At 40.3% G+C, this 19,727-nt stretch overlaps 1 protein-coding gene across 1 annotated transcript in view; it reads left to right on the forward strand.

Moving 5' to 3' along the window:
* Positions 1–19,727, forward strand: part of LOC124279023 (puratrophin-1-like) — a 273,201-nt gene that overhangs the window by 207,946 nt on the left and 45,528 nt on the right. Inside the window, exon 12 of the mRNA XM_046714814.1 lies at positions 4,101–4,289. Coding sequence (XP_046570770.1) covers positions 4,101–4,289 — 189 coding nt within the window. The remainder of the gene's footprint in view (positions 1–4,100; positions 4,290–19,727) is intronic.

Below are 19,727 nucleotides of genomic sequence, written 5' to 3' on the forward strand. Positions count from 1 at the left end.
ATGTGGGGAAGGTCTGCTAAGACACACTGACAATGACAATTGTGGCTGTATGTGGGGAAGGTCTGCTAAGACACTGACAATTGTGGCTGTATGTGGGGAAGGTCTGCTAAGACACTGACAATTGTGGCTGTATGTGGGGAAGGTCTGCTAAGACACTGACAATTGTGGCTGTATGTGGGGAAGGTCTGCTAAGACACTGACAATTGTGGCTGTATGTGGGGAAGGTCTGCTAAGACACTGACAATTGTGGCTGTATGTGGGGAAGGTCTGCTAAGACACTGACAATTGTGGCTGTATGTGGGAAGGTCTGCTAAGACACTGACAGTTGTGGCTGTATGTGGGGAAGGTCTGCTAGGATACTGACAGTTGTGGCTGTATGTGGGGAAGGTCTGCTAAGACACTGACAGTTGTGGCTGTATGTGGGGAAGGTCTGCTAAGACACTGACAATTGTGGCTGTATGTGGGGAAGGTCTGCTAAGACACTGACAATTGTGGCTGTATGTGGGGAAGGTCTGCTAGGATACTGACAGTTGTGGCTGTATGTGGGGAAGGTCTGCTAAGACACTGACAGTTGTGGCTGTATGTGGGGAAGGTCTGCTGTATGTGTGGCTGTATGTGGGGAAGGTCTGCTAGGATACTGACAGTTGTGGCTGTATGTGGGGAAGGTCTGCTAGGATACTGACAATTGTGGCTGTATGTGGGGAAGGTCTGCTAAGACACTGACAGTTGTGGCTGTATGTGGGGAAGGTCTGCTAGGATACTGACAGTTGTGGCTGTATGTGGGGAAGGTCTGCTAGGATACTGACAGTTGTGGCTGTATGTGGGGAAGGTCTGCTAGGATACTGACAGTTGTGGCTGTATGTGGGGAAGGTCTGCTAGGATACTGACAGTTGTTGCTGTATATGTGGAGGGTCTGCTACTGGTCTAAGACTGATATTCAGGTAGCAGCAGTCATGCACGGCTTCTGACAGTTCCCAGTGCACCAGGGCTACAGCCTTTAATGTAGCAGGCATCTCCCTCACACGACCTTCAACTCGCTACTGTTTGATAAAATGTTAATGCCCTCATAAACAGTGCTATACAGCATGACAGAACAAATGCCCAGGGATTTCCTGGGTGAAAAACCCAGCCTTTAGTCATCCTTACACAACACAATGGAATGTTTTTCTATCCCACAACAAAATATTGTTTTTTATAGAAGATATTGCTCATATTTGCAAAGATAAAATGATGTTTGCTGTTATTTTAGACTGTTTATCTGAATTGAAGCATGCCAGTGCCTTACTTTGGCTACTCACTGTTCAGTTTCCAAACTGGGAACCAGAACAGGAAAACAATGCTAAGCAATGTATCCTTTCTTCAAATAGTATCAATGACCTGTATCAGTGACCTGCTAGAACATGTTTTACTATCAAACTGACTTGTTATTCTATGTTATTTGAACAAGAACAATGTGCACTACTCCAGTCTTAACTTATGTTGACTTATGTAATATTTAGCCAGATCAGGAACAAAGTTTAATCTGAAACGTTATTGTACTATTTTTCAGAGATTCAAATTAAACACTAAACAAGTAGCACCTGGTTGAAGCCTATGTAAAGGGTGTAATGTCCAGCCTATATACAGAATGTAATGTCAAATTACATCATACATATATACAGAGTGTAATGTCAAGATTATATTCAGCTTGTAATGTTAAATCTACAATATGTAATGTCAAGACTATCTAGTGTGTGTACTGTCTGTGTGTTACATCATACCTATATACAGGGTGTAATGTCAAGCCTTTGTACAGTCAATAATGTCATGCCATGTCATGTCATACAGGGAATACTGTCAAGCCAAATTATGCAGTAAAATAGATTGTGATAATGTTGTGCAAGTATTTGCCATCTTGACAGTGATCACCTCCATGTGTTTGTGTCAACTCTCATGTTGTCTGAAAATATGTCATCAATCTTAATTATGGTGAGAGGATGGCTTTTCCTCAAAAATGGAATTTTGTTAGGGATCCTTCAGATTGTTTTCCTTCATTTTGAAATTTTAGCATATTTTATTTCACCCAATTTCATGACCCAAGTTAAAGTGTTCCTAGGTCGAACCTAAACAAGGCATACAGTGCACTGTTTTCACCCAGAAGCGCACTTAAGGTCAGAATTTGAATTATATTTACAGCACAAATCTCACCGAACGTCTGACATATTATGTTTGTCTGATAATATCAACCAATCAGAACGTGCCATTGTAAATCTGCGTGGCCATACTGTGATGGCAGAGTGTTTGAAGTATCTGTGACTAGATTCAGTGAGTATTTCACTTCCTGCTGTATGTTGACAGTAGCTACTGGAGTGATGTCTTGTCGACGTAGTCCCCAAGGTGTGCTATGTCCAAAGCAAGCAGCACTGTCTCTGTCTCCTTGCAGACAGATGCGGAAGTTGATACTGAAATGATGCCAGCAAATCAGGCTCCCAGTTAACATAAGTCTGACTTGTTTATCTTTGACATTGCATGAGAAGGATTAGTCATTATAAGCATAGCTGGGGCAGTGTAAGTGCACATATGTCAGATCCTACACACATACATTTTGACTATCACACAAGTAGTTTTGTCTTTGAAATTTTCAGTGATGTTTAGGGACCATTCACAATTTATGGCTGGGGGGGGGATGATGATGATGAATTTAAAAAGGGATCACCCATTTTGTTCTGGGGAGGTAGGGGGGTCATCAATTATGTACACATGTACTGGGGGGTCATTGATTTTGACATGTGGGGGGGTGTCACTTACTTTGTACATATATTAGACCATAGCCATAAATTCTGAACAGTCCCTTATTAATCTAATCTTATTTAATTTACATGTTTTATCAAAGATTGCAATGTAATCATCAGTAAGTCTCTTGGATGTAAAACTATAGGTTGATCTGATAGCCCGTAGATGATGATGACGATGACGAGTATGATGATGATGATGATTAGACTATAAACTCAGCAGATAAGCATCATGGGAAAGATTTTTATGACTGGAATTGATATGAATGTTAGATCATGTCACTAGCCATGCACTTACGGCCAATGTAGGATTGTCATAACAAACATATAATGTTGAAACTTGGGGGATAGTGGATCAGTATTGAACCGCACTCGTCTGCTGCAGCGCCTAACACACTGCGCCTAGAATATTACACAATTCTCAGAAATAACAATCACAGATCTGAAGGTCTTCCAGCACAATATTTGGTGATGTCAACTAAAACAGGATGTCAAATACGTGACTTGTGAAGCCAATAACAGTCCCAGAATTCACAGTTGACTGCAAGTTGACATTTAGGTTGACAGTAGCTAGCTACATGTGACAGCAGCCTTTTGGGCAACTCTACAACTTTTAGAACTGATGTACTCACTGGTTTAATTCATGACCTGTCTGATCATCATCACTCAAACACAAAAACAAATGTAGGTCGTTGTGTAGATGCGGAAGTTGGCTTCATTTCACCTGAAGGTGTCAGAAGGAAAGAAATGTTGCCAGATTTCCCTTTGTTTTGGTAGATCTTTCCAGCTGTTGGATTTATTTTAATCATCTGAGTTCCTTGTTCACAGCAAATGCTTTGAATGGGGACTGGGATCAACTGCAGACAATATTAATGAATGGAGCTGCTGTTTGATTTGTAAATCAATATACCCGGTAATCAATGAAAATATGAATTTGGCGAATACTGTTTACTGAGGCTTGATTGATTTGGACGTGAAAGTCTGTAAAGACAAAACTCTTTAGTTAAACAGTGCATGTCCGTGCAGTGTAAGTTTCGTTTGCTTTTCCTGACTGCTGTGTAATGGAAATTTCAGTAATTCATAGTGTTGGTTTTCCCTCATGACACCATTCTCATTAGCCATAACAAGGATATGAATAGTACATCTACTGAACATGGTCTGTACTAATGGAAGCTGCTACTGAAGATAGTCTCACTTCAATAACCAGAAGTTGTTCAAAATGTCTCCCTTTTTTATTTTATTTCCCAGGGAAACAGATCCTGGTGAGAAATGCATTTTCTATTGGCTGTTATTCATGTCGTTCAGACTGTTGTGACACTTTCATTGCAGAAACACATCGAGAAAGGCAATGACATGTTGGAGGAAGCTAGCATGTTGACCCAGACGGGTAATGAGGTGACAGGTTACAAAGATCTGGCCCGGATGTTGAAGAACCACCTTCATCAGTTCACTAGTCAGCTGGAAGCTACGAGGGAACGGATTGAGGGAACGGCACAGTGCTACCACCTGCTGGATAAGGTAGGACAGTAGAACTAGGAGATAGTCAAAAAACGTCTTTTCTTGTTTACCCCTGAAGATCTGGGTTAAAATTGATCTTCAGTAACCCATGCTTGTTATAAGAGGCAACTAACGGGATCGGGTGGTCAGGCTCGCTGACTTGGTTGACACATGTCATCGTATCCCAATTGCGTAGATGATGCTCATGCTGTTGACCACTGGATTGTCTGGCCCAGACTGGAGTATTTACAGACCACCACCATATACCGGTAGCGGGAATATTGTTGACTGCGGCGTAAAACTAAACTCACTCACTCTTTTCTTGTTTACTTGTGTTGGTAAAACACATTTTGATCAGAAGAGATCGTATGAACCCTTGCTGGTTGTCTTGAGATCTGTCTTGAGATGTCCATGTGGTTACCGAATGGGACTTTGCTGATTGTGGGAATTGATCATTTACCTCCATCTGTGATGAAGCTGGAATAGAGATAAACCTCTCTAATCTGGATCCTGTCAGAACCACACATTCCAGACCACTACTGTTAGACGACACCATTATGTTTGCTTAGAGAAATATAACTATGTACCAATGTTAGTTAGTTAACCATTAACAATCTAGGCAATTTCATTGAGAACAGAACCTTCTAGTTTAATGTATTTGCTGATTGGAGTGAATGACCTTTACTCCATTTCCTATGTGTAAAGTCACATTTTTACTGTTTAAATGTTAAAGATGTAGACTGAAACCAAGCTGCGGAAAAAGGGATCCTGAAGTGCTACATAGGTTTGCTTTTACTGTCTGTCTCCATCCATTACGACTCGAGGTCTTTTTTGTTTTTAAACTATCTAAATTTTAGATTTTTTTATCCATGACAATCAGTGTTACCATTAAGCCTATCAATAACTTTAAAAGGTTGTCATGAGCCATCTGTTGTCAGATGTTATCACTGATTGGAAGTTTGGAAGCATTATGATCAGATTACCTTAGCTGCTCTGAGAGGTTCATGTGTGATGGGCTCCAGTAATCTGTGTGTGTGACAATGTTTTGTGTGATCGGTTGACTAATCCAATCCACAAGAAAGGTCAGTGGTTGGAGGATTTCCTCAAGGATGGTGACAGCTGATGAGGCCTGAAGGGACTGGGGTGTCAGTAGCAACACAGAGTGATTATGCATTTTGTCTCTTTGGATAATTTTCTTTCTTTTTGTGAATTGCTGTTCATGCAAATTTGCTGTTGTAAATGTTAACATTGAATATTATGCACACTTAGAAGATGATATTGAGGATTTGAGGTCACCACTTCGTTATCCTATCATAATAACTTAGTTAAAATGGTGTCTCAGATGTGTCTTTCTACACATATTGCTGGAAGCTTTAAATGGTAGTTGGTCCTGTGTTATCTATGGGCAAGTAAGGCTCTACTGAGCAGACGGGTACACATGATAATCACGTGGATCAGGAGGCTGAGATGGGATGGAAAGGTAACTCCCCAAAAGTTTAAATAAGAATGCTGTATACTGTGTTTGGAAGTGTCTCAGATTGAACCAGAATGGTTTATCACTTATGGTAGAAGAGAACTCCACAAGGTCAGACATTGTACGCTGACTGCTGTGACGACAGGTAACATGAACGTGTTGTCATCTCGCATGCTGATGATGGGTATTAAAATCATATTTCTGCATTCAAGCAAACTTAGGCTTCTCACAAGCTAGTTTGAAGGTTACAGTCTCATGGTGTAGTTTTAAATGAAGCTGGTTTCTTGCAACAAGGTATATATTCACTAAAGGAAAACTAAATATTCATTCAGTTTCAGTGCTGGAAAGGTTTAGCCATCAAAAGGGAAAGTTCTGAATTCTGCCTTCAAAGGACATTTTACCAATATTTCTTTATTGTAATTATTGGGTTGGACAAGCCCGACTGTCACATATTCAAATATCAACCTGTGATTATGCCTGTCTGTTATGCCTGAACAGATTTCTCCGCCATGAAATCCACTCCAAGCTAAAGATAGTGCTTTCCAGATTTCACATATTTTGTTTGTGTTCATGTTGTAAAATGTCTGATGAGAACAGGAGAGAAAAAGTGAAAGCAACAGTTCGTCTTTGTACTGATCTCAACCGCTGCAAGACAACTGAAGTACAAAGAGAAGGGTTTTTCATAGACATTTCAAAGTTAGAGGTAGTCATGACAAGGAGTTGTATTCCCTTGAATAAGAAGTAGCCCTGAATCATTGTGTAATAAAGAAGTTGCATCCTCAAAGTGAAAGATCAGATTATCTCTGTGTTGACATGAACATTTGAACCAGATATGTAACATTAATGCTAGAGAAATAAATTAACTGTCATTAAGCAAAGAAGTTTTGGCCAGACATGGACACATTTTAATAACCTCTGAGTCTCAGGGTGACAACTCTTCTGGTGGAAACCTGCTTCTTGGACTTAGAGAGATTAGAGTGAAATCTCTGGAGTTGGCTGTCTCTCTGGCAAACACTGCCTCCACACGGAGACTCGCAAATATTGATTCTCGGAGTAGCGCAGAAAGCAGGCAAAAGAAACAGCAGTTGTCCTCAGTGCTAGTGTCTAGAATAGCCAGTTCACTACGATGCTGATCACTTCACTTTCTATTACAACGCTAAAAACTCTTGGAAGGAATTTGTGAATTTGAAGTTATTCGTAGTGATGATTGGAACAGCTCTTGAGGTAAACTTACTCTCTCCCCTCATCTTTGTTATTTTAGTATATATTTTAAAGATGTATATGGTTTAACTTGTCTTCAGTATCCTATGCTTTCCAGTTGTGCTATCTACATTAAGGTTAAGATTGTTGGTCAATGTCTTCCAGGGAAATGGTCCAACTTTTCAGGCTTTTAAGACTGTTGTAGATGACCTTCATTTTTCCTGGTGATAGATCCTAAAGGGTCCTACTTTACATAAACCTACCCAGGCCTGTTCCAAATGAGACTGAACTCTGGGTGCATTGTGAAGTGCTGTTTCTGATAAAGCAGTGACAAGTCAAATACTGATAACTGACATTGATGCAATGTTTTACTACTGACAGAAACTTGTCTCAAAGCAAAAGTTTTATCCCTGCATACTGCTGATTCAGTCATCATTTACAGTTGTTTAAAACCTCTGGGACCCTTAAACTTTAACACAACCATGTTTGACAGGAATTTCAAACATGTATAACCACCCCCACCACCACCGCCATAGTTCATCACAATCAGCTTCATATTGATGTGCATGAATATTTAAGTTTACCAGAACATCCATAGCAGACAAAGATAAGAGATGCATCTCCCAACGTTCCTTAGCAATCACTCAGTCATGGAACTAGTGGGGTTAAGCTGTGACATCTTGTCGGATAATGCAGGCTGTTATTCATTGTTGGAGGGTAGAATAAGCCAAACTAACATTGAAAAAAAGTACTGGCCTACAATTGTATTGGTTTGTTTATATTGCTAATTACCTTCTGTAAACTGGATTTAATTATATGACATAATGCATTGTTTTGTAGATACCCAAGGTAATGTTGAACAGTTGCTAATTACCTTCAGTAAAATAATATCATCATTACACCAGAACAAATGAGTTGTAACAATGGTGGGTTTTTTTCATTTTTATCAATAATTGGACATATTAATATTTTTTTCCTAACATTCAAATATGTTATCATGTGCATGAACATTTCATAGTCCCATTTCTTGCTGACTTGCTGCCTGCTCAACTGATCAATGTTTCAAGTTTGTGTTTGTGTTTGTGTGTTTGTTCCCCTTCGCTGGAAGCAATGTGTGTGTTCAAAGTTTGATGTGAACTTGATTTAACTAATTATTACCAGGACGAAGACTTTATCACACTGCAACTTTGTAAACAGATGGGTTAGCGCGCCATGTGAATTGGCAGATGGAAAGAATTTCAAAATTTCTAGAACTGTGAATTCTCCGTGAATTAGTTGACACTTGTTGTTGATATGATGTGTCCAAATACAAGTGTTACAGCTCAAACCATCATGTGTTAATGTTGAAATTCTTTCGTATAATGAGAAATTCGAGACGATTGCACAGACCTACTGATAGAGATAAGTAATGCCCCACTGTGTCAGGAGGTCAAGTGTTCAAAACACAATTTATTGCTTGTGTGTGGAACTTGTATAAGCAATTCATCAATTTCAATTTGGTTAAGAATGGAGGCTGATTGTTTTGAGAAATTAAACCATCATGTCAATTATATATTTGAAAACTGAAATAGGTTTTAGGTTGTTAGGTTATTGTGTGAGAAATGTGATGAACTGTTTACATTGTACTTTGATACATGGTAGACACAAGCATCATCCTGCATTATACAGAGATTATTAGTCAAATGTGTTTTCATATGATTAATATCATATGGTATATTATGAATGGAAATATATTTTTTAAACAAGAAAAGAGTTGGCTAATAATCTCTTTATGATATGATGGCTATCTTAAATAGCTCATACTTTAAGCCATATTTTCATTCACTAATCTAACTTTAAAAAATCGTGGAAGAATGTTATGATATGAATGAACCACAATTGTTATACCATAGTGCTCTTTCCATCGCATTGCTTTACATTAACACTCACTCATCACAGACCCATGTCTCGACTTTAAGGAACTGTATGCAAGTTTTTGTGTGTAGGCAGATCACTGTACAGACCTTTCTAAAGGTAGTGCTAGTTGGTTTCATCAACACTTTCCATTATATGATAAAATACTTCTAAAATGTCAGGGCAAAGGGGTAGCCTAGTGGTTAAAATGTTTCCTTGTCATGCTGAAGACCTAAGTTTGATTCACTTCATGACTACAATTTGTGAATTCCTTTTCTGATTTCCCTTCCATAGTATTGTTGGGATATCATCAAAAACAGATTCTGACACTTGGCAATACCTAGGATATGTTGAATGTCCAGGTAATGTTGCTAATGTCCTCCGTTAACTCAGAACAGGTTTCAAACTATTTATAGGTGAAGTTGATTTTAGATTTGATTAAAAAAGGTGTGTGTTGTAGTGAGAGAAATGTAACCTAAGACACATCGGTGACACTGGTCGCGTACATTACTCAAATATTGATCAGTTCACAGCAGAATTAAAACACTACACAGCAGCCAGTTGTTTTTCATATTGAGAAGCACAGCACATGTTAGCTTACCATCACATTCACGCTGTTATTTCCCAGGAGGCTCTCAACACGTTCTCAAAATGGTTTTCATTTGAAGTTGGGATGAGAATGAGGCTAATCAATCCAGGTTGAGCTGATGGTAGTCCACTTGGTGTAAACAATGTCTGACGGGTAGTCCACTTGGTGTAAACAATGTCTGACGGGTAGTCCACTTGGTGTAAACAATGTCTGACAGTTAATACAACTTGCTTGGGGGGATGAGGGTAGTCCACTTGGTGTAAACAATGTCTGACGGGTAGTCCACTTGGTGTAAACAATGTCTGACGGGTAGTCCACTTGGTGTAAACAATGTCTGACGGGTAGTCCACTTGGTGTAAACAATGTCTGACGGGTAGTCCACTTGGTGTAAACAATGTCTGACAGTTAATACAACTTGCTTGGGGGATGAGGGTAGTCCACTTGGTGTAAACAATGTCTGACGGGTAGTCCACTTGGTGTAAACAATGTCTGACGGGTAGTCCACTTGGTGTAAACAATGTCTGACGGGTAGTCCACTTGGTGTAAACAATGTCTGACGGGTAGTCCACTTGGTGTAAACAATGTCTGACAGTTAATACAACTTGCTTGGGGGGATGAGGGTAGTCCACTTGGTGTAAACAATGTCTGACAGTTAATACAACTTGCTTGGGGAGATGAGGGTAGTCCACTTGGTGTAAACAATGTCTGACGGTTAATACAACTTGCTTGGGGAGATGAGGGTAGTCCACTTGGTGTAAACAATGTCTGACAGTTAATACAACTTGCTTGGGGGGATGAGGGTAGTCCACTTGGTGTAAACAATGTCTGACAGTTAATACAACTTGCTTGGGGGGATGAGGGTAGTCTACTTGGTATAAACAATGTCTGACGGTTAATACAACTTACTTGGGGGATGAGGGTAGTCCACTTGGTGTAAACAATGTCTGACGGTAATACAACTTGCTTGGGGGATGAGGGTAGTCTACTTGGTATAAACAAGTCTCGGTTAATACAACTTACTGGGGGATGAGGGTAGTCCACTTGGTGTAAACAATGTCTGACAGTTAATACAACTTGGGGGGATGAGGGTAGTTACTTGGTATAAACAATGTCTGACAGTTAATACAACTTACTTGGGGGATGAGGGTAGTCCACTTGGTATAAACAATGTCTGACAGTTAATACAACTTGCTTGGGGGGATGAGGGTAGTCTACTTGGTATAAACAATGTCTGACGGTTAATACAACTTACTTGTGGGGATGAGGGTAGTCCACTTGGTGTAAACAATGTCTGACAGTTAATACAACTTGCTTGGGGGGATGAGGGTAGTCCACTTGGTGTAAACAATGTCTGACAGTTAATACAACTTGCTTGGGGGGATGAGGGTAGTCCACTTGGTGTAAACAATGTCTGACGGTTAATACAACTTGCTTGGGGGGATGAGGGTAGTCAGATTGGTGTAAACAATGTCTGACAGTTAATACAACTTGCTTGGGGGGATGAGGGTAGTCAGATTGGTGTAAACAATGTCTGACAGTTAATACAACTTGCTTGGGGGGATGAGGGTAGTCCACTTGGTGTAAACAATGTCTGACAGTTAATACAACTTGCTTGGGGGGATGAGGGTAGTCCACTTGGTATAAACAATGTCTGACAGTTAATACAACTTACTTGGGGGGATGAGGGTAGTCAGATTGGTGTAAACAATGTCTGACAGTTAATACAACTTGCTTGGGGGGATGAGGGTAGTCAGATTGGTGTAAACAATGTCTGACAGTTAATACAATCTTGCTTGGGGGATGAGGGTAGTCCACTTGGTGTAAACAATGTCTGACAGTTAATACAACTTGCTTGGGGATGAGGGTAGTCCACTTGGTGTAAACAATGTCTGACAGTTAATACAACTTGCTTTGGGGATGAGGGTAGTCCATTTGGTGTAAACAATGTCTGACAGTTAATACGGTAGTCCACTTGGTGTAAACAATGTCTGACAGTTAATACAACTTGCTTGGGGGATGAGGGTAGTCCACTTGGTGTAAACAATGTCTGACAGTTAATACAACTTGCTTGGGGGATGAGGGTAGTCCACTTGGTGTAAACAATGTCTGACAGTTAATACAACTTGCTTGGGGGATGAGGGTAGTCCACTTGGTGTAAACAATGTCTGACAGTTAATACAACTTGCTTGGGGGATGAGGGTAGTCCACTTGGTGTAAACAATGTCTGACAGTTAATACAACTTGCTTGGGGGGATGAGGGTAGTCTACTTGGTATAAACAATGTCTGACAGTTAATACAACTTACTTTGGGGATGAGGGTAGTCCACTTGGTGTAAACAATGTCTGACGGTAATACAACTTGTTTGGGGATGAGGGTAGTCTCACTTGGTATAAACAATGTCTGACAGTTAATACAACTTACTTGGGGATGAGGGTAGTCCACTTGGTGTAAACAATGTCTGACAGTTAATACAACTTGCTTGGGGGATGAGGGTAGTCCACTTGGTATAAACAATGTCTGACAGTTAATACAACTTGCTTGGGGGGATGAGGGTAGTCCACTTGGTGTAAACAATGTCTGACAGTTAATACAACTTGCTTGGGGGGATGAGGGTAGTCCACTTGGTGTAAACAATGTCTGACAGTTAATACAACTTGCTTGGGGGGATGAGGGTAGTCCACTTGGTGTAAACAATGTCTGACAGTTAATACAATGCTTGGGGATGAGGGTAGTCCACTTGGTGTAAACAACAATGTCTGATGAGGGTAGTCCACTTGGTGTAAACAATGTCTGTGAGGGTAGTCCACTTGGTGTAAACAATGTCTGACAGGTAGTCCACTTGTGTAAACAATGATGGGTAGTCCACTTGGTGTAAACAATGTCTGACAGTTAATACAACACTTGGGGGATGAGGGTAGTCTTTTTGGTGTAAACAATGTCTGACAGTTAATACAACTTGCTTTGGGGATGAGGGTAGTCTTTTGGTGTGAACAATGTCTGACGGTTAATACAAACTTACTTGGGGGTATGAGGGTAGTCCACTTGGTGCAAAACAATGTCTGACAGTTAATACAACTTGCTTGGGGGGATGAGGGTAGTCCATTTGGTGTAAACAATGTCTGACAGTTAATACAACTTGCTTGGGGGGATGAGGGTAGTCCATTTGGTGTAAACAATGTCTGACAGTTAATACAACTTGCTTGGGGGGGATGAGGGTAGTCTACTTGGTGTGAACAATGTCTGACGGGTAATACAACTTACTTGGGGGGATGAGGGTAGTCAGATTGGTGTAAACAATGTCTGACGGTTAATACAACTTACTTGGGGGATGAGGGTAGTCCACTTGGTGTAAACAATGTCTGACGGTTAATACAACTTGCTTGGGGGTATGAGGGTAGTCCACTTGGTGTAAACAATGTCTGACGGTTAATACAACTTGCTTGGGGGGAATGAGGCTGAACACTGCCGCATTGAGCTTTGGGAATGCTTCAGAAATCTATATGTCTGTAAATGGAGTACATACAATTATTTGACTGAGATTTTATTAATATATGACAGTTTGGAACATTAGGTGTTCAGTAAAAATAATTTATACAAGATGTTTTATTCCTTAATAATGATGAATTACTTTTTTGTTTATCACATTCACAGAGTGTGTGCACACACACATGCACGCACGCATGCACACACATATGAAGGGACAAAGTTCAGTACTGTACTACATATATTGTTGAACTCACAAAATATGACACAAGACAAATTTTGCCTCTGTTTGTGTCACCTCTATCTTCAGGAAATGTTTCCCTGACTTTAAATCCGAACCATGTAAGTCCTGGAAAAGAGCCAAATGGCTGCTCATTAAAATCATACAAGACTGTGTTTGAAACTTAGCTAAAATCTTGATGAAATTGAAACTTTTAGGTAGTGACAAGTGATGTCGCATTAAGCACTAAGACTTCATGGCCAGCCTATTGTATGAGACTTTCACCAGACAGTAACTAGAGTTCCAACAAAATCTGTCCTTACATGAGTTCAGTTCCTGCATGGTGGCCACTGATGGCCATCTGACTTGATCTGACCCTGCTGGCATGTCTTACTATTGTTGTGACAGCTGATAGAGTAGGCTTTACTTATATATGTATCTTGTCTGCTGCTCCAGATCAGACCGTATTGTGTATTTGATGAGTTTACTGTTTTCTTGGCCTGCTTCTCTTATGTCTGTATATGGGAGCTATGACAGTTGTAGAGCAAACCGTACAGACTAGGAATGAAATAGACTGGTAGGAGTTGGTCTGAGTTAAAGACTGTCCTCTATCAATCATGTACAGCACGACTACAGTCCGTACAGCCAAGTGCTGCCCTGGGCCGGCTCATGTGCGTGTGTTGATGATAAAATGAAGGGTGAATTTGGACACAAATACACCCATACATGCTGGAGACGGCAGTATTTCTATAGACGATCAACAGCATGTTCACTTCCCTCGAGAATGTGACCAGTAAATACACTTCCCTTCAGCATTATCTCAAGTTTCCCCAATATATTGATCAAGTACGATGTTCCACAAAATGTCCAGTTGTGAGAGATTATGACCATTGGTGCCATACATTGATGCTGGTTGTAATGACCACTGGCATGTTGTCCACTCTGGGATTAACACATCTTCCTGACCACAGATCCATTTACTCATATGATGAAGGAACAGGCTCTTGTTGGAGAATCAATGATAAGATGATCCCTGGTGCCATGAAGGAATGGTCTTGTGTGTGATACGTGATATGGTGTTTATTGTAGCACATGAATTCAATACCTTAAGTATGTGCAGACATTGTCACATTCATTGAGGGTTGAAGCTGTTTATAACATGGACAAATTTGGACAATCTGTTGAAATGGGTGTTAATGTTGTTGGAATACGAGTGGGAATTTGACGGCATTAACATTATATTGTAGTTTCCCCTTTCTGTGACTCACAGACTGATTGTCATATTTGTGTTAATCTTGTCAGATGATTTTGTTTACCCATCTTGCCTGGAGTGCATGTTGGCACATGAAGAACACAACTAGGCAGAAATTATTGATTTGTTAGAAATTGAAAACTTGGATAGTCAGTCTTACATCTTACTTTGATAAAATGACCTTGAAGGAAAACTAAACATACAGATGGCATATTGATGATAGGAAGAATCTTAATGAATTTAGAATTCGGGGCAATGTGATTTAAGAAGTATAATTTTAGTCATTGTTGCAGTTAATTCATATTTGTACTTTCTATTATAAACTTTTCTGGTCCGTTCTGCTATGATATTATTGATAAAATACTTACATTCAAAAAACATGTTATGAATAAGGCTGACTTAATATGATTGTAAAAATGCTTGATTATTTGGCCCATTACTGCTGTAAGATAGAAAGAAGATGATATGACATCATGGATTTTGTTATAAATTCTCATAAAGAAAACAAAGTTTTGGAAGCTAACATTTTAACAATAGAAGCTGAGGTTAATTCTATGGCCAAGGAAACAGATTTTTATTTTTTCAACTTTTGTTATCCTTGATATGTAAACTGATTTGTTGAAAAAAGACGTGTTGGAATGTGAGCGAGTTGTGTTATGTTCCTGGCACTGCCCAGCCCCTGTGTCTCAGGCTTCTCTACTGACACTAAGCACCCATGGATTACTCTGTTGCCTTTAGAGCCACCAAGAATGCCTCAAGCATGATGGTCAAAACGTTGTATTTTGCTGCATTTACCCTAAAGGTGGAAGGAAAATATTGCAGTATTTGCCAGCCTGAATTTAGATCCTAACAAATTGTAGCTTTGCCAAAGACACTTAGAACACACCTGTGAATGATCTTGAAATTTGCCTGAGACTTTCCAGGGAGGGCCGTGGTCATGGTCAAACACTCCGAAGTGGACTTAGTCCCCTGAACTGTCGTCGGAATGGGGGTAGATCAGTCAGATAAGGGCAGGGGATGGGGAGATACTTACATACTGTGGGACAAGGGGATAATCTTAATCCACCTGAGAACATTCTTTCTGACATTGACATTCAACATTGCCATCTACTGTCTCCACACAATGGGTTCAGAAGGTGCAGGAAAGGGGCGAGAAATGGTTTTGGGGGAGAGGATAGATACCACGAGGGAGAGGATCAAGGGTGAAAATATCAATACCATGGGAGCGATCACTGTGAGTCACATTGACCCATACGTCAATGACCGGCGGTAGCGTCAATACAGCGCCACTGCACTCAGTTGTTGGGGCTGTGAGCTGCTTGTCTGAACCTGATGACCCAACACAGATTGTTTTCAATTATGTCATTAGCGAGGTGCAGTGTTTTGGTTTGTGCGAGAGGGAGAATGTTGAGCAGAATCTTGATTCTGTCACAAGCAGACATGGTGAGGGCAGTGCTGTACCTGGCATGGTATATAGAAACATGAGAAAACAAGTGTTGGCTCAGATCAGGAGGTCCAAGTAAAAAGTGGGCAAAGTTGCCTGATCTTGTAAGCTAACACTTGGTCAGACAATTTGCTTGTGTTTGTTTTGGAAACTACATTTAAGAAAACAAATGAAATGATGCAAACCATGCAGTTTTTCACTTTGGGATATTTTTTTATGACTTTCTGACTTGGAGTCTAACATCACCTAACATCTAACGTCACCTTAGTTTTTTACTTAAATTTAATTTTTCAGAATTTTATCTATTTGATTTCTCCTTATTTCTCTTGAAGAGGAATCTTATTCTGGGTCCTCACATTTTTATTACTGGTCATTCTTTCAAATCACAAGTTAGTAGATTAGTGTTAAAGTGTTTGATAGGATAGTTTTAGATGTATCAAGTGTTTCTCTATTCTTTATATTTGTGTGTTATCTTGTGTCAACTTTGTCAACGGAAAAAGGATAGATCTTTGTTTCAAAAGGAAGTAGTTGTTTGAATGTTCAGCTTCACAACCCCACATAATTAGTTAATAAGCAAGCAGGCACTTTTACATGAGCTATATCCTCCCTGAATGTGTCCTGGTAGGAGCCTGTTGAAGAGATGTCTTCGCCATTAACCCATTCAACACCGCAGGCCGAATAATCGGCCACAACGTTATGAGTCCCCAGACACCGGAGGCCGATTAATCGGCCAGGCAGTAGTCACGTCAAAATGAGACATAATTTTAGGAACCTACCTGACTTTTGATTCATATATCAAATCTATCACATTTCACAATGTCTGAAAACACTTATTAAATTTCAATTTATCATATATTATCAGCAGAATTAAAATTATAAACTATTTTTCGCAATATTATTGAAAACAACGATTCTCGGACACATGCTTCGGCAGCGGGTCCACAATAACATTGTCAAAGAGCAAAGTAACGATTTTTCGAGGAAATTATTAAATAAATTGAATAAACTAATGAATAAAATCAACAACAGCATTCATAAAAGTTGTCAAACGTACATATAAAATTACTATTTCCATCTTTTTGTGCGATCATGTAATGCAAGTCAAGTCACTGACAAGTGACATCTCGGCTCTCGCCGCCTCAATCTTCACGCTCGGACACGATGTTTAATGCGAAAATACATACATGAAGCATTTTTGTCACAGGTCATAACCTAGCACGATACGTCCAATAAGTTCCATAATTTCACGTATTGGTAGCGATTTCTTGCTTAATATGTTCAGAATAGCATTATTTTACCCAAAACTTTTGTCTAAATCTAAAAGATTTCGTTTTACGAGGACGGTATCCATTGCCGTAATATGATTGGCTGCCTTAGGTCACGGTCTGATTTTGACCAATCACAACCCTTATAGCAGACTGTGGCGAAAAGCGTCATTAGAAACCAATCTTTATCCAATAAAATCGCTTCTTACAACTGTGAAAATACTCTTGGCAAGGGTACAGTGATATTGTTGATGTTCAGAGCTTTTCGAACGATGCCCGACATCAAAGCGATTTGCAAGCATGTTATTCATGAAGCTTCAAAACGGAGGTATTTTCAGTTGTTATGTCATTTTACCGAGCGGAAAGCCGCGAGATATCGGGAAATAGGCGACCATACATATTGTTTAAGAAATCTTTTTATAATAATTTTCTGATTACGTAAAAATGAAAATATAAAAGAAAAAAGGCACGGGCAATTTATGACATGTCACAAATGGAAAAAATCGCCATAGTTTTTGCTCCTTTCGTGGTTTATCTGGACGTTACAAATGTAAGCTTGCATTTTCATTCAAATATAAATTTATTTAAGTTGTAGTTGTATTATTTGAATAATATTATAAAAATAAACTCCATATTTATCAACAGTAGGATTAGATCTTTTAAATGGTGTATGGGATGTAGTAGCAATAACGTTTTACAAGCTTATAATTTCCTTCACAAACATAGGCTTCATCTATGACCTCAGAGTCTCTGGGAACTCGGTGTCATGGCAGTAAATGCCTCTGGTTGACTGGTGTTGAAAGAGTTAAGTAGTGGCTGTGATACATCCTAGTGCAGCATGTACCGTACTGCCTCTTGTTGGAGTCTTTTGAAGACCTGTCTTCCATCTTAAGTAGCAGTCACAATAGGTCCCAGTGCAGCATGTACCGTATTGCCTCTTGTTGGAGTCTGTTGAAGACCTGTCTTCCATCTTAAGTGGAGTCTGTTGAAGACCTGTCTTCCATCTTAAGTAGCAGTCACAATAGGTCCCAGTGCAGCATGTACCGTATTGCCTCTTGTTGGAGTCTGTTGAAGACCTGTCTTCCATCTTAAGTAGTAGGTGTGATAGGTCCCAGTGCAGCATGTACCGTATTGCCTCTTGTTGGAGTCTGTTGAAGACCTGTCTTCCATCTTAAGTAGTAGGTGTGATAGGTCCTAGTGCAGCATGTACCGTATTTCCTCTTGTTGGAGTCTGTTGAAGACCTGTCCTCCATCTTAAGTAGCAGTCACAATAGCTCCCAGTGGAGCATGTACCGTATTTCCTCTTGTTGGAGTCTGTTGAAGACCTGTCTTCCATCTTAAGTAGCAGTCACAATAGGTCCCAGTGCAGCATGTACCGTATTGCCTCTTGTTGGAGTCTGTTGAAGACCTGTCTTCCATCTTAAGTAGTAGGTGTGATAGGTCCCAGTGCAGCATGTACCGTATTGCCTCTTGTTGGAGTCTGTTGAAGACCTGTCTTCCATCTTGAGTAGCAGTCACAATAGGTCCCAGTGCAGCATGTACCGTATTGCCTCTTGTTGGAGTCTGTTGAAGACCTGTCTTCCATCTTAAGTAGAGTAGGTCCTAGTGCACACCCGTATTGCCTCTTGTTGGATAGGTCCCAGTGCAGCATGTACCGTATTGCCTCTTGTTGGAGTCTGTTGAAGACCTGTCTTCCCCTTGGAGTCTGTTGAAGAGTAGCAATAGGTCCCAGTGCAGCATGTAATGGAGGTCCAAGTGCAGCATGTACCGTATTGCCTCTTGTTGGAGTCTGTTGAAGACCTGTCTTCCATCTTAAGTAGCAGTCACAATAGGTCCCAGTGCAGCATGTACCGTATTGCCTCTTGTTGGAGTCTGTTGAAGACCTGTCTTCCCCCTTGAGTAGTAGCTGTGATAGGTCCCAGTGCAGCATGTACCGTATTGCCTCTTGTTGGAGTCTGTTGTAGACCTGTCTTCCCCCTTGAGTAGTAGCTGTGATAGGTCCTAGTGCAGCATGTACCGTATTGCCTCTTGTTGGAGTCTGTTTGAAGACCTGTCTTCCCCCTTGAGTAGTAGCTGTGATAGGTCCTAGTGCAGCATGTACCGTATTGCCTCTTGTTGGAGTCTGTTGAAGACCTGTCTTCCCCCTTGAGTAGTAGCTGTGATAGGTCCTAGTGCAGCATGTACCGTATTGCCTCTTGTTGGAGTCTGTTGAAGACCTGTCTTCCCCCTTGAGTAGTAGCTGTGATAGGTCCCAGTGCAGCATGTACCGTATTGCCTCTTGTTGGAGTCTGTTGAAGACCTGTCTTCCCCTTTGAGTAGTAGCTGTGATAGGTCCCAGTGCAGCATGTAAAGTACTGCCTCTTGTTGGAGTCTGTTGAAGACCTGTCTTCCATCTTGAGTAGCAGTCACAATAGGTTATCATGTTTGACAAGGTTGTGGTATTAGGGGAACTATGGTAAATGAGTTGGAGCAGGGTTGTAAGAGTTGTTTGGTGTAGTCAGTACATGGAGACAGCATGGCAGGATAGACAGAATTCTCTCAAGTAATGGCAGACCAGCGACAGGTAGTGTGTTTTGTTTGTTTGGGGTTTTTGAGTGATACATGGTAAGATGATTTGATGAACTTGACGAAAAATGTT

This window comes from Haliotis rubra, unplaced genomic scaffold (genome assembly GCF_003918875.1).
Source record: "Haliotis rubra isolate DU_JTF1 unplaced genomic scaffold, ASM391887v1 Scf245, whole genome shotgun sequence".
In the NCBI taxonomy this organism is placed as follows: Eukaryota; Metazoa; Mollusca; class Gastropoda; order Lepetellida; family Haliotidae; genus Haliotis; species Haliotis rubra.